The 16,182-nt window shown below is 40.5% G+C and overlaps 1 protein-coding gene across 3 annotated transcripts; it reads left to right on the top strand.

The window, feature by feature from the left end:
• The first annotated feature begins 1,677 nt into the window (after positions 1 to 1,677).
• On the top strand, positions 1,678 to 15,747 carry kiaa0232 (KIAA0232 ortholog). 3 transcript variants are annotated; one of them, XR_005697129.1, is made up of 9 exons: positions 1,678 to 2,027; positions 3,822 to 4,385; positions 4,631 to 4,771; positions 8,153 to 8,222; positions 8,320 to 8,404; positions 8,533 to 11,884; positions 12,038 to 12,127; positions 12,557 to 14,252; positions 15,325 to 15,747. XR_005697129.1 is itself a non-coding variant. In XM_040040820.1 (8 exons), exons 2-8 carry the CDS (start codon positions 4,149 to 4,151, stop codon positions 12,620 to 12,622), a joined length of 4,041 nt encoding a protein of 1,346 aa, XP_039896754.1. In that variant the 5' UTR covers positions 1,678 to 2,027; positions 3,822 to 4,148; the 3' UTR covers positions 12,623 to 15,747. The 3 variants fall into 3 exon arrangements, 2 of the variants coding, with proteins under 2 accessions (XP_039896754.1, XP_039896755.1); XM_040040820.1 differs by having other exon boundaries at positions 12,557 to 15,747; XM_040040821.1 differs by having other exon boundaries at positions 1,679 to 2,027; positions 12,019 to 12,127; positions 12,557 to 15,747.
• The last annotated feature ends 435 nt before the right edge of the window (positions 15,748 to 16,182 follow it).

Raw genomic sequence — 16,182 nt, 5'->3', positions numbered from 1 at the left:
GCTGAAAACTTATAATACTTCCTCATGGCTTTAGTCTCCAGGTTACAAAAAGTCAATATGAATTTGACTTTTTAGCCCCAGTGCTCTTGCAGACAAAACAGAAATTCATATGTGGCTGTTGTGCATAGCTTTGCATACCTGAATTTTTACAGGACTTCCCTGGTAAAGTTATGTATTACAACACAGTTCTCCAAAACGTTCAAATGGGACATTAACTTGCCAGCTGCCAAGTTCACAGTCTGATGTTGAATTGTGCTAATTTTGGAATATTGTGGTGGTGATTATTACGATGTATTCACAGTTAGCAGTTTGGGTGCTCCCTCACCATTAGTGCTAACCTGATTGAAGCAGACTGTGCTGTGTCTGTGTGTGTGTGTATCTGCACACATGGTGGTAGAAACAGCTGGTCAATAGGCTTTGGCTCGTCTCAGCACAAAGGTCATAACCCCTGGGGTCAGATAAAGAGTGCCACACTATAGATCCTTATTAGAAGGCAGTCCATAGAACAAGCACCATCAACCCCCTCTCAAAACACACAGTCTTATGATTATGTGATTGTATTTGCCTACAGAGAGGGGATTTGTACAAACATGAGCATGCTCTCAACTGTATTGCTTAATGTGGACAACACTGCGCATTGGTTGAATACTTGATTGACACATACAGTAGAAGAGAAAAGCACAAAAAACCCATCAAAGATGAAAAAAATACAGCATGAAAACTACAGACAGTAGCTGTTTTTAACACTCAGTTTTACTTTATTACTTCATATGTTATAATTTCTCCACAGTTGGCTGATGGATTAATAACAGCACATAGAAAAATATGTGGGACTGGCTGCATCACATATTTTTGACACCGCCGCCATTTCTCAACAAATGCTCTCTGCACGTAGATGGGCGATCCATAACTGCCAGTGGACACACACTACTGCCACTGAACCATAATTTCCCTATTTGCAGTAATCTGGAGATGCTGGTTGCTCTTGTTACAAAATCCTAAATATTAAATCTTTTTCTTGTTGAATGGCAGAGCTATAAATAGTAATAGTGGTAAAAGTGACACTCAAAAGCTGCACTCAAACCAGTGATGGTAGACAGTATGAGATAAAGCTCCAGCTGTCTCATATTGATAAGAGCAAAAAGTCAAAACTGTCTGACATATGTACTTGTTTTTGTGAATCATACAGATAAATATGCTGAGCGTGGTCATCACCTGCATCAGTTTAGACTTAACCTGCTTTATTAAAAATATATTATGAAAAAGTGTCAAATTAAGAGGACACTATTTCATTATTGGCATTCAAATGACAACGAGACAGCATGTCACAGTGAACAATGTTATTTAATTGTACCAAAATGTGTACATGAAATTTGTTGAATAATATCTACAATTTCTTAGAACTCAGACAAGAAGGCGTCATTATTGAATGAAATTTGCATTTAACTTGTATCATCCGTTTTACTATAGGACACAGTGATTTTCTCTCTTCTTGTTTCAACTCAAGTTTGTATTCCCACACAGTGAATGTTGGCGTTTCCTTTGTTAAAACAGCAACTTTTAGTGGGGGGACGCCGGAACTGAAACTACCCTTCAGGGGGCGTGGGGGACACCCCGTCAGACCCGCCTTTGACAGTACTAGATGGCCTTCTGATGCAATACCCCAGCGGAGGGATCAACCCATACGAGCAGGATCAGCAGCGGTTTGCGTTGTTGCTTGGATACGAACGCAAAGGGCGGTGCATTTGGGGTCCGTTTCTAAATGAAACTGCCATTACTCAGCGGACATTTTGGCTCTGCGCATTCTGTCTCGACACAGTATGACCTTCTCTGATGTTTGAGCCCGAATGACGCCAGTTTCCTTGACGCTGTTGAAGGCGCACCAGACGTGAAAACAGCGCCATTTCTGTCGGCGTCCATGATAGCTATGCGACTGGAACAGATTCCAGAGCTCGAGCTCGGAACAGCAGCGGGAGAGAAATAGCCGCTCCCCTCTCGCTGCTTCTCTTAACTTCAGCCAACGGCAGGTACGTAAACCAGCGACTCACATGGAAGTTTTCTTTTCGCATTGAAATATCCTAGTTCCTACTCGGTGTTTCATGCTTAAGCAGCTTACTGCTTTGCCTATATACGACGATATGACGCACAATTTTGAAGGGAAACGTCTGAAAGTCCTCTGTAGGCTACCGGGCAGGCGCTCCTCCTCCCCCTCGGTCACAACAACAAGCGTAGCTAACCTTATGTAATGGTTGTTTCGGTTTTAATAAAAACGCATCTCCGTTTTGTTTTGACTCCGTGCTTGCTATTTTCATGTGCCGTGTTACAGAAAGTTGCTCAAATGTTAGCGTGTTGATATATTTCATAGAGAACTGTCAGGTCTCTGTCACCGTATAGAAACAAGCTCCGTTTACCTGCTCACCACTTCAGTAGCGTTAGTCTTCAGATTAAAAAAAGAAGAAACGAACCAAATCAAACACTTCGTTATAATTATGTATGCTAGGTAGTAGTTGTATTAATATTAAAGTCCGTCTTATGACCAAAAATGAGAAGCTGTCGGCAGCTAACTTGGCTAACGGCTTATTAGCTAAAGGTCGGTGGTCAAGCTAACCTTGCTGTTTGACTGCAAAATGACTCTTATAGCATAAGTCTGCGCAACGTTAGCTGACGCCACAGCTGTTGGCTAATGCCAGACTAAATGGTATATTGGCATGGTGATGACATTTCTGACTAATACTAAATATTCTTCTAGATTTCCCTGTAGTTGCTTTGTCGCACTCGGTAGCTCAACGGCGTGACGTTAAGTCAGTTAATATTTGCGCTAAGTCACAGTAAACCCGCTAAAGCGGCACGCATTTGTTTCTCATGTGGGATAATTTGAGTACTGCTGGATAAAGTTGGTCTGTTGGTGTGGTGTCGTGCAGTGAAAAGCTAACTGCCGGCCGGAGATGGTGTGCATATAAGAAACAGCTGGGTTGGAGATACTGGTCAGCCATATTTAGTAGTTTTCGAGCTAGCTAACCTTTCAGCTGCTGTCCATCTGCACTTCTATAAACATTCTTATACATAAAGGTGTCGGCCGCTGGAATCACGTGATGACAAGCTCTAAGGCTTCATATCTCGACCTTTTTATGTCGTAACTTATAATATACCACCGCTGAATGACGAGCACTGGAGCCAATCAAATCGCCGCAGCCTCCATTTGCTCTTCACGTCGGTGTCCTAATCCACCGCTGCTATACGAGCCTTCCCCTGCTCACTGCCCGCAGTTACACTCAGCTGTTGGATTTGTCGCTAATACAGAACTTATTGGCGATATTAGTCATGAAACAATGCGGATGTTTTGTGATCGTGATACACAAAAGTAGTCAAACAGGAAGGATTTCTTCATGCCCTGCACTACAAACATGTTTCACTTTGTCTGTCACTTAAATGGCATGCAGACCTGAATAGCATGAGCATTTGAGAATTATGTGAAGGGTCACAGTCGGCTATATTTTGAGGAAATGCAGCATTGCTTAAAACAAACCTTTTTATTCTGCTGAAAGAGATTGGGCATACTTGTTAAGATTTTATAGAAACAAAAACAAAAAAATTAAAGATTTGATTATCTGACACACATGCTACAATTGAACCTATTATAACATTAAATGCTCCTTTGTTTCCTCCATAAAATGCATCTTATATTCAGCTGAAAGGAGCAAACTTGTGTCTTCATGTATTTTTTTTTTTTTTAAAAAAGGTCCTGATTCACGCTGCTTTGCTATGCTCTCTTGCATTCTACATTGAAAATATATGTGAGAAACTTGTTTACTCTGTTTCAGGTTGTGCCGGTGAAGTAAGACGTAGCCACAAAATGGACCCCTCTGACTAAAATGCAAACACGTCTTGTGTTTTGCTCAGAAGCTGAAATCTATCAGCAGCATTAAGCCATGCCTGATGAGTAACATCCCCCCTTTTTGCTCAAAGCAATAAAAAAAACAAAAAAAAAAAACATTCTACATGTCTCCCCATGTAGTTTGTACTGCTGGAGTGACAGCCTCCTCTTTCAGATAGGTTAATCGCCTCTGCACCTTTCTCCACCAACCACCCAACAATAAATACCTGTCATAATGTTGCTCTACCCAAGAATGGCCAATACCTGAGGTCCCATGCGTCCAGTGAGCACCGATTCAGACGGTCCTGCTCCTCCTGAGAACCTCTCTTGCCCCTACCCTCTTGTGGGCCCCCTGCCTGCCTCAAAGATGTCGCTGCTTCATTCGCTGGGTCCAGTGCAAAGCTGGCTAGGCCAGGAGCTTGAGAAGTGCGGGATTGATGCCATGATTTACACCCGCTATGTTCTCAGTCTTCTCCTGCATGACAGTTATGATTATGACCTACAAGACCAGGTGAGAATTCAGAAATCTAAATAAATTTTCTTTTACCCTAAAGCAATTATTTTCATTGCTGGTGTAGGAATAAAAATGTCTCATCAGGGGAATAAGTCAGTTTACCAGGAGAGGTTCACAGTGTGGATTTTCTTTCAACTGGCAATTGTACCACTGATTCAAAAGAGGAATCTTTTGAGTTTTGCTCTTTGCCTTTACATTTTAAAATGCTTTGTGATTGATTTTTCTTGGTTTGTGTGCGAAAGGAAAATGACATCTTCTTGGGATGGGAGAAGGGAACGGGGAAGAAATGGGGCAAGAGCAAGAAGAAGGGAGGGACCGATCTGAGTCTTGAGGAAATGAAGAAGCAAGCCGCTGTGCAATGTCTCCGCTCTGCATCTGATGAAGTAAGCTTTCTTCTACTTGGCTCTTGTAATTCTGCGGTTGTTCAGCTGTTCATTATGACACAACTTAGGTTTTATTTTTAATGATTTTATTTTCTGTGGTTTAAAGTGATGAACTCAAATCACCTTTGCTTTGGAACCTGATAAACCTGTCGGTGACTGTCACTGACTCCATTTTTTTGGGAAACTTGTGAATGAAAAGCAGTCTGAATGCAAGAGACATGGTGGTGCTAATTATGTAAGGAATCTGTTACTGTAGTATTCTTGTCATTTGTTAAGGTGTAGTCATGCAGCTCCTGATTGATTGAATCGCAGTGGATAGACTGTGAATAAAGCTATGTCAGTATGTGAAGCCAAAGCAGTGTAAAATGGAGATCTGTATTGAAAATGCATAGTCACCTTTTTTGCTGGATGGTCACACCTTCTATTAGTCTGCACTAGAAAGGGGTACATTACTTCAGGAGTTAAGTTTTTATTGAACATAAAATAGTGCTATTCTGACTTCTAAATGACCTTCAAAATCAACATAATTTGTGTAAGGGGTTAAGGTATTACACAAGTATAAATTAGATTGCATTTCTATTTTTATGAAGGGGAAAAACAGCAGAAAAAAAATTGCTGGCATTTTCATGTATGGTCAGCTGTAGTAAGGGGTGTGTGCTTCAGCTGAGAATGACACAGTGTAAATAGCTGGAAGGAGAAAGGGGGAAGGATCTGCAAGGCAAGAGGGAGGAGTGTGGAGCTCCTCCCTGGGGACTGGACTCTGCACTCTATTTTTTAACTAGTACACAGTGCACGGAATTGCAGCAGAGTCTGTGGGTTGTCAGCTGACCAGCATTAGCACAATGATGCAAGAGGAAACACAGGGAGGAGAAAACTTTGGTTTCATTTTAATGAAGTGGTATGGGAAGAAATTTTGTTGTCTGGGAGAATGAACAACAGATATGTGATAAACTGTTGAGAAATGGTTGTTTTTATTTGTTTCACGCTCATTGCTCTGACTCCTTGGTTTAAGCTGGCATTTTAAACAAGCTGTGTTTGTTACAGTTACTGTTTTTCACATTCTGTTGAAGGAAGCAGTGTATTGTAACAGTATATGTAGCAACTGCACATTGTTAAAAACGCGTAAGTCAATTATTTATCGTTAGTGGAGTTTTTTTTTTTTTTATTTCTATCATTTTGAAAGCATTTCTGTACCAAAGCTAAATATAGAACAATCGTTTCTTAGCATGCCTGAACTTTTGTATTTCAGTTGGCTCAAGTTATGTCCATCTTGTGTTTTTCATTCTTTCATTTGGGTAAGAGTAGTAGTGTTAGGAACACTGCAGTCTTATCTAAGGCAGGATTGTGCTTTTTTTGTTTGTTTGTTTTCTCCATTTTTTGTCACACTTGCATGTTGCATTAAAAATGTTGCCTCTGGTACCCTTGACAGCAAGAACTGCAGTCATTGCTGTGGACAGCTTTTGGCCCACTCTTTGCTTTAATTCAGGCAAATTAGATGGCAATGGTTTTCACCAAGGAACTTTCCAATGGGTGCCATTTTATTTCCCACTGTGTATTTTTTATTGTCGTGAATGCCGACCTTGACTCAGGCAAGTAAGGCCTGCAAGTGGGTCTTAGTGTAATTTTTCTAGGCTAGCCACTTTTGGGAAGGTTATGCCCTGTTCCATGTAAGAGAGGACTCTAGAGCCTCAAAATTACATCATAATATTCCAAGAAAATGTGTCAAATATTCCAAGAATATTTTGAAATGCGTGGAAAAAATTACTGATCAACATTTTATTGATGCTTGCAGGCAGCAGGATTTATAAGTAAATGAAGAGCATTTCCCATCCTTTTTTTTTCTAGTAACTTTTTATCATTTTCTCATTTTTACCTCTTGGCCTTAAAAGGCTAATGGGATATCCTTGTCACCCAACCTGGTGGGTAGATGGGAGATTGGTGTGGACACCCAAAAAATCTGAGATTTTCAGTGACCTCAACCTCGGTCAAGTTTTCTGAAAACCAAATGAATGTGATAACTTGAATGAGACGCATAGGATTTTGAAATTGATACCGTAGGTGTCAATTTTTTTTTTTTTTTAGGATCAATTCAAATCCCAGTGACATTGACCTCAAGGTTAAGATAATAAGTCAAGTTTTCTAAAAACTTTGTGAATGCGATAACTTGAGAATGTTGGGGATGTTGGATTTTCAATCTACTAAAAATCTGGGATTTTGAATCTCAGTGACCTCTGACTTTGAGGTCGAGGTCATGTTTTCTGAAAATCTTGTGAACTCAATAACAACAAACCTAGATGTGGGTGCTAGCAGGCTGAGGGGTAGCACTGGCAGTTACCAGTATTTTTTTTTTATTTTTTTTCTGTAAGTTTTAAGTAGAAGTATTAAAATAACTGCTTAACATTTTTGTTTAGCAATAACTAAAGGAAATCAACCTTGTCAGACGTTTCAACCACCCCTATGTTGCTACCATGTAGCTGCATTAGTAATTTCCATTCAGCATTTGCTCTTCCTGTCCTACAAATTTGAACTAGCGGGTGCTTCAACCACACTTGGTCAAATCATTTGTTTATATTTGGGTCATGCATTTCCAGCTGCTAGCATCCTCTTTCGTAGCCTGGTTGTACAACATGTTTTTAGATCACGCAGTGAAATGAGTTTGTTTCCATCTTCAGTCTTCAGCAGGAGCAATTTTTATATATATATATATATATATATATATATATATATATATATATATATATATATATATAAAAAAAATAAAATAATAATTCATTCATTCATAGCTGTAGTATCCCGGACAGCATGCATCCAGACAGCTGTGTTTTCTCTGTTTGTGGATAATGTCTCTCACCGTGGTTTGCTGGAGTCCCAAAGCCTTGTGACATGATGTAGAGTGTGTTGAGATGTTTTGGTCTACTTTGCCTTGTCAGATGGGTTCTATTTAAGTGATTTCTCAATTTAACAGGAACGGCACTAATTAGGATTCATTTGACTACGGAACTTGGCTTTCTAAAATATTGTGGTTAATCACAGTTGATTCATAGTTTAACAAACGGGAGCAATTACTATTTCAAAAGAAGGACCGGCAGGGTTGGATGGCATTTTTCTTCCATCTGAATGAAATAATTAAAAAGCAATAATTTTTGCATTAATTCTGGTTACTTTATTTAATATTAAAATTTGCTTGTTTTGAACCATGTATGACAAATTTTTTTTTTTTTTTTATAAAACTGTTTATATTGTTACTAAACAAGCAAGAAAACGGCAATATCTTGATAAATTTCATTGAGATTTGCTGTCCAAAATTAGGTCGTTGTGGGAATTATTAAGTACAGCATAAAATATACATCTCTGATCTTTTTGTCTTTTTCATCTGTGCAGAACTCCGGAATTGAAAGCCTTGTTGAAGAGCTTTGCTCTAAACTGAAGGAGATCCAAAACAAACAGAAAGGTTTGATATCCTGTGTTATCAAATCTATAATAATTTCATTTAAAAACATTAAGTGATTGTTCTAATGTGATGTTTTGGTGTTTAATGTTTTGTGCAGAGGAAAAACAGATTAGAAGGAAATCTGATGGCTCTCAGTCTCCAGAACGTGTTGAGTCCCCCTCTTCAAAGGACCAGGTGGAAATGTAAGCTATATAATGTGGGCGTTTTCATCCAAAGTGTGTGTTTTACTAAAAAATAAAGGTGACCTTTTGCAGTTGTATTTGAATTAAATTGCATGTAACTCCCATTTCCTCATCTCTTATATCTGCAGGTATTATGAAGCCTTTCCTCCTTTGTCAGAGAAATCTGTTTGTCTCCAGGAGATTATGACAGTGTGGAACAAGGCTAAGGCCTGTACGTATTCAAGCTCCTCATCCTCTGCAGCCCCACAAACTAGCACAGACACCTCTTCCCCCAAAGATTGCAACAGTGAAGGCGAGGCTGCAAAGGAGCGAAACCTAGAGGCGTGTGGTACCATCACTACTGTAACCAGCGAGAGAGGCCAGCAACGACGAGGCAAGAAGGAGAAAGAAAACAGATATCACAGTGGTGCAACAGCAGAGGAGAAACCTACTGTCCACTCTAAGAGACAGATGAGACACAGATCTGAGGGCAAATACCGACCAAGATCTTGGTCTTCTGGCTCTAGTGAGGCAGGCTCGAGCTCAAGTGGGAACCAGGGTGACTCAAAGTCATCAAGAAGCAAGGCAGTTAGAATAAGGCACAAGTCCAGGGAGGCTGCAAAGAACAGGAGAACACGCAACAGTGGGCAAGTGAAGCTGCAGGTGAAGGTTCTTGATAAAGAAGAGCGAAGAAACACTGGAGGGAGCAGTAGTGGCACCACCGGTGGCACTGCCAAGCAACCACAGCCTTACAAAAAGGGGAAGAGACCGCTGAAAGAGATTCGTAAAGATCCAGGCTGGGTGGAAGCAAAAGAGTCCGGAATTGAGGCCAGGAACAGAAAAGAATACATGGAGGAGCCACTTTGGTACACTGAGCCCATAACAGAGTATTTCATACCTTTCAGCAGCAGAGAAAGCAAGCTGGAAACAAAATATCGAAGCAAGGTAGATTCTCCCGGTGGCTTTTCCTTGTCAACCAACATGGAGAGGCTGCCGGAGAGAATCCAGGGAATCTACATCGCCAATGAGTACCAGAGAGCATACCTAGCAGCAGGCTCATTTGTGGATGGGCACTTTGTAGAAGGGCCTGGCGAAGCAGACGATGAAGCTGCTGAACTCACTGGGACCTCAAGCTGCCCTCAGCCAGAGGATAGTAGAGATTTAGATGACAAGCATCTGTCTGAATTCACTCACTTCTATGAAGTAGATGTTTATCAATCCATATTGGATACTAGTGCCTCAGATTCAATACAAGAGAGTCGGATCTTAAGCATGATTCGACAGAAAAGCAAAGAGCAAAGAGACGTTGAGGCAGAATGTTGTTTAGTGTTAGATGGCCTTGAGCAGCAAGGGAAAAGTGCAATGCAGGAAGCTTCAGGATCTGTTGGATATTTAATGGAGGATCTTGAAAACATGGCGCAAGTTTGGGGATGTTATTCACCATCTACTTCAGAGGATATAGATGGAGAAAGCTTCATAGGAGACTCTCCCATCCGTCTCTCTCCTCTCCTCGATAGTGTTTCATTCACACTGAGTAAACTGTCAGGACATCTGGAGGAGTGCCCCGTTCCTGAAGCCACCAGTGAACAATCCTGCTTCTCTCTTTTCGAGCTGCAGTACGACAGTCCTACTTTTCCTTTTCCATGCGACTCACTCACCGTTGGTCATGAAAACAACACCGATTCTAGTAGCTGTCTCGACCTACATTCAAATAAACAGTCTCGTTTGCTAATATGGACCAAAAATAGTGCCTTTGACGAAACTGAACACTGTTCCAACCTATCAACGCGAACGTGCAGTCCGTGGTCTCATTCGGAGGAGACTCGTTCTGATAATGAGCAAGGAAACGTTCCAGCAGAAGATGTTGCTCAAATTGGCAGTGAAGAGATTAACTGTATAATACCTCCTCTGACTAGTACATATCTCGAGGATGAAATCTTGGATTTTTTGCAAGAAGACTCTGGCCGTAAGTGTGAGGAGGTCAGTGTTAGCACAGCATCCAATCAGACCTTCACCAAAAAATCTAAATTGGAGTCCATTTGTGGTATAGCTTTGGAAGAGGACGAGAGTAAACAGTATAGCACTGGCATGTTTTCAGACAACACAAACCAACAGAGTGACAACTACACCTCAGGGATAATAAAAGACATTTGGACTGCAATTGGAAACGGCAAATCTGTAACGTCACGTCAAAGAGCAGAAAAATCCAGTGAGGGCCTCTTCTCAGAGGAGTCAGGTGGTTACTGCTGCAGCTGTCTGGAGGTGCATGCGAAAGGAGCTCCAATTCAGGGACCTCAGAAAAAAGCAGTGCAGCGGTCAGAATACCACCTGTGGGAAGGCAAGAAAGAAGAGCAGGACTTGGCCAAAAACAAACTCTCCAAGTTAGATGGTGCTGGGGATTACATGACTCCGTCCAAGCCCTGGGACTTGAACTCTGACAAGGAAAGCACGTCGTTCATCCTAGGAGGGGTATATGGAGAGTTGAAGACACTAAGCGGTGATAAGAATTGGGCTGTTGTGCCACCAAGTAATGCCCAAGATAACTTGCTGCAGTGCGCTGCTGTAGCTGCATCTGCTTCAGGCTCAGATATGCTCACCATCACTGGCACTGATGTGTTCATGAACACAAGCAGCTGCTTTGCACCTGGGCACAGGCCCCTGTGGAGGCCACTGGTGTCCTTTGGGCAGAGTGACCAGGCCATTAGAGGAGGTGGCGATGGATTGAATAAGGGATTTTCTTTCATCTTCCATGAAGATTTGCTTGGATCTTATGGAGGCCTGCATAGTGAGGATCAAGGTTTAGAATACCCATTTGCATCCTTCAACCTGAACAGTCCCTTCTCTCAAGTCCTTCATGTTGAGTGTTCCTTTGAGCCTGAGGATATGGCGTCATTCAGTCCAGGGTTCAAGCCAAAATCTATTCTTTGCTCAGACTCTGAGAATGAAGCTTTTCACCCTCGAATATATGGCATCAATCGGACACAGTACAGGGCCATTCGTATTTCCCCCAGGACCCATTTCCGACCAATATCTGCCTCTGAGTTGTCCCCTGGTGGAGCGAGTGATTCTGAGGCTGAGTCTGACAAAGAGGAGACGAGTTTTCCCATCCTAGCACCAGTTGACGTCTTCGATGATCCTCAGGCAGACCTGAAACCTTTGGAGGAGGACGCAGAGTGCGAGGGCCCTTATTATGGGAAGTCAGAACTGGAATCTGGTAAATTCTTACCCAGATTAAAGAAGTCTGGCATGGAGAAGAGTGCTCAGACCTCTCTGGATTCACAGGAGGGCTCCAGTACCCTCCTGCCAATCGCTGAGCAAGAGATTTGCTTAGACTGCAAAACAGCAGCAGCTGTTACCAGTGCAGGTGGACAGACGGACACTTCAGTCACCAAGATTCAAAAAGACGAATCTTCAGGAGAAAAGCGGTTCTGCTCGTGTTCACCAACTGGTCACATTCCCAAGTATGGGATTGCTTACGACTTTATTGGAGATGTGTCAGAGGTAAGTCTTTATTCAAATGATTTCTGATTGTCAATTTCTACACGGTGTTTTGTCATTTGCTGTGAAATCAATCTGTTGGATGAATATGGATTTAAAAAAAAACAAACAACTAACTGTGCATTTGTTTTATTTAGTTCTCTCTGTTAAATACAGGTGAACAGGAAGGAACTGGGAACCAGCAAGATGAGTGCTGGTGGCAGAACACAACTTGTTCCCCCCTCTTCCCTGGATCACAGTGCACAGGTAAAACTTGGAAAACATTAGATCCTTATCTTATTCATGCCATTATTGTATAGAACACATGAAACAACTTTTTACCTCTCAGCTGTAAAAGTCTGATGGGGTATAGTCATCACCCCGTTGGTTGGGTGGGTGGCGTGGGCTGCTAAGTTTGTGTATAATTGAGAATGAGGCCACGTGGACAAGTTTGAATCTCAGTGAACTTGACTTCGAGACAAGTTTTTTTTGAAGATCTTGTAAAGGGGATTTTATTTTTGGGAGATTATTGGAATTAAGTTTTTCTCTCAGCATATAATTGTCTGCTTTACTGAAACTGTAGTTGTTTCTTTTACAATTTTGCTACTCTGGTATCTAGAGACATTCTGCTTGTAGCATTAGTCTAGTCTAGTTCTAGTTAAGAATCTGACCATTTTTCTTTCTGTCCTTCTCCAGGGAGCAGCAACATTTGAATATTCTACCTGTTGCAGAGAGGAAACCTTTCTTCCTCTCCTCTTGTGACTGGACCTCTACCAGCAATGATTCAGGGTCATCTCAGAGCTGGAAAACCTAATTTAGGCTCATTTTTTTCTGAGACGCCCCTCCAAATCCCACAATGCATAAACCCTGTTGGTTTTCATTTTCTAACTTTAAAAAAGGAAAAAAAAAAAAGGAAAAAAAAAACCTTGTGTAATCAACAATCGGATCAACAAAAATAGCAAAATTAAAAAAATATGTTCTGTGTTTGAGTGATGCCATGTGCGGATGTGCATTTTTAAGCATTTAGGCTTTTTTTTTTTTTTTTTTTTTTTTTTTTTTTTGAATTTGTTTGGGTTGATTCTTTTGTACACTGGTCCCTTTTCAAGTCTCACAGTTATCAGGAGGGACAATCTTTTGTTCTATTGTTGTCCATTTTGTTACCACCATTTTTGCTTTTTGAATTAGGTCTCTGATAGTTGGTGGTCTTTGAATGGTTGTTCGGTATGTTTGTCCAGCCTCACTCCTCCTTTGTAGTTGTGTGAAAACGACTGCTATCGCATCCTCTACTTACAAGATTGTGTTCAGAAAGACGATACAACATTTTTTTTTTTCTTTCTTTGAATGACACCATAAGACTTTTAAGAGTTCAGTTTAGAATTTTAGTTTGTTTGGATGACTTTCTGAATGTGAAGTAGAGAATGTGTGCGGCTTCATTCTGAATCTCTGTTCCCCATGTGAGAGATTTTTTTGTTTTTTGGTTTTTTTTTGGGAACGGTGATAGTCCTTTTAGAATCCAGCAGTAGATATAGTGTGGTTTGTGAGTCGCAAAAATATTAAACAAATGAATAAAAATAAGGAAATCAAATGAGTTTTTTGTTTGGCAAAAAATACTAATAATCTACTTGAAAATGCAATGCTGTAAAAGACACTGGGGGGCAACGTTTGATTTGGGGTAATAACCCATCATGATAAGACATGACTACAGTCTTTGTTTTCTTTTAATGTTTTGTTTTTCTCTCCAGAGACCTGCATTGCAATTGAATGAGATATGTTGTTGTTTTTTTTTTGTTTGTTTGTTTATTTGGTTATTTGGGGTGGGAGGTTGTGTGAGAGAGTGTGTGTGGGTTTTTTTTTTTTTTTTTTTTGGGGGGGGGGGGGGTCTCTCTGTTTCTTTTGTAATTTTAATGGTACAGACTATTGGTGCTATAAATACGTTCAAAATATTTTGAAGTTGCAGTTTTATTATATGACTCTTGATTTAAAGATGACAAAAATTTTATTTGTTGTCCCTCAGATAACCTATAAGAAAATTAATAGAAAACTTGCCCTTCCTGGTTAATTTGGCTGGATTTTTATTTTAATGAAACCTATCTGTTGTCTTACTCTCCTGTAACAGCAGAAGGAGAAATACTTGCAGGTAGCATGTCTTCATTTTCTATCCATCCTCGGAAAGGCCAAAACTGGTTCTCCCTGCTGCAGCTAAACAGATTGATAGCAGTGTAAGTGGTGGGGCAAATGTTCAATCTAAAAAAAGGCGTAACTACACTAAGGTACAAATGCTTTTTGTTCTCCATATGGGTTTTGGTTTTTATTTTATTTTTATCTTTTGGTGTTCACTATATCATGTTGAAATGAAATATTAAGTAATGTCACTGTGTGTGTGTGTGTGTGTGTGTGTGTGTTGGTATAGAACTTGTGAAACTACTGGTTCAGAATGAGTGGTTGTTTTTTTGTTTTTTTTGTTTTTGTTTTAAATATGTGTATGGTGAGCTTCACCTTCATTAATTTGGCCTAGCTTGAACTAAAACCCTGATCCAATTGGCTACCAATTTGTCGTGGCACATGTGCCTCCCTGTGTGACCTTTGCTTTTGAAACCCCAAAATATTTGCAGATAAGCATGTTTCCTAAAAGGTGTTTTTCTGTCTGATCTTTTATTGTCTTCTCATTTGAGGATAGTAGCAGTGTGTGTATATATTCTTTTTATTTTCATATTTAATTTTTTTTTTTTTTTTTTTTTTTTTTTTTTTTGTCATACCATACCCCAAACTGAAGCACAGATTACCAAAATCATCCCTCTGTCATGGGTACATGTCAGCAGTGTACACAGTAATGCACTGTCGCAGGTAAAGGTGTTTTTATTTTGGGCATGGCTTTGACATGGCTCTGTAGAAAATTAAGATTTGAAGGTCCAAAGTTTTAGTCCAATGCCGCTTGATTTTAAAAAAGGGCCCCCCAAGTAGCTGAATGGAAGGTACTTAACTTCAGGGTCTTGTCACCTTTCTTTGAGACACTCAGGAATTTTTTAATATAAGCATACTGCATAGTCTACACTCAGACCTGTGGCAGTGCATTGATGCATCAATGTAAAACATTTTCTTCAAATGTTGAACAAATTATTGACAGGAGTTCTTTCCAAACAGCAGAGGTGACTGTCATTAATTTAGAGCTGTAGTTTTAGGAAGGGGGAAAAAAGAACTAAGCCATTGTAAATTGCATAAGCAATGTGGAAGGGAGTCCCACGAGCCCCAAGTCCTATGCAATACCTTGGCGCATGGAAACATTGAAGAGAATATGGAGAAATGTCCTTTAGTTACTTTTGCATGTGGATCGCTTTTGAGTGAGGAACACATGAGACAGAAAAAACAAACTTATGGAATGTCTCTAAAAATACAGCATGCAAACATCACACTCCATCTTTTTTAGTTGGATTATTATGGGTAAAAAAAATAAACTTACGAGTGAGGTTAAAGTGATTGAAAGAATGCTATGACTGTGTGTGTGAAACTGTCAGTGAATGTGTGCAAGAAATCACAAAAAACACTTACTTGGGAGTTCTGTATTTAACTCTTCCATTTTGATAGGCTGTGTTTGAAACAAAACGTGACGAGTAAACGCATTCAGAGAGGGTTTATGTGTTCGGAGAGACTTCTTACAAGCAAACTTTCAACTGCGCTGTGTTCTGAACAGCATATCCAGCACAGAAAACCCAAGTTTTCCTCGTCTGTTCATTCCCAAGTAGATGATGCTCCTTCGCCCTCCCTCTTCTCTATGTTCCTGAACCCTATGTATCCTGCGTAGCTGTGTTCTTATTTCATGTTCACCCTGAGTAAATTATTTTTGTTTCATTGTGGATTTTCTTAACACATAATAAAGGATTAAACCAAAATGCAGTCTGTAGGTTCCTGTGTCTTTGCATTATCTAGAGCAGGTGTGGGCAATTCCAGGCCTCGAGGGCCGGTGTCCTGCAGGTTTTGAATCTCACCTTGGGTCAACACACCTGAATTAAACGATTCGTTCGTTACCAGGCCTCTGGAGAACTTCAGGAAATGTTGAGGAGCTAATTTAGCCATTTAAATCAGCTGTGTTGGATCAAGGACACATCTAAAACCGGCAGGGACACCGGTCCTCGAGGCCTGGAGTTGCCCACCCCTGATCTAGAGTGTTGAAAGGAAATAGGAGCAGCGTTACATTTTAGCTCGTCAGCCTCACGGTGACACTAGAGAGCAGGTGAGGCACTGCCAGCTGCTTAAGTATTTATAGCACATGTCAGACTGCAGCTTTTATTCTTGCGGACAATGTTTTAAAGATCCTGTATACTTTT

The sequence above is a fragment of the Simochromis diagramma genome, unplaced genomic scaffold (assembly GCF_900408965.1).
Source record: "Simochromis diagramma unplaced genomic scaffold, fSimDia1.1 OVJJ01000317.1, whole genome shotgun sequence".
Taxonomy (NCBI): domain Eukaryota; kingdom Metazoa; phylum Chordata; class Actinopteri; order Cichliformes; family Cichlidae; genus Simochromis; species Simochromis diagramma.
The sequence above is the reverse complement of the archived record's forward strand: the minus strand, read 5'-3'. Positions and strand labels throughout refer to the sequence as shown.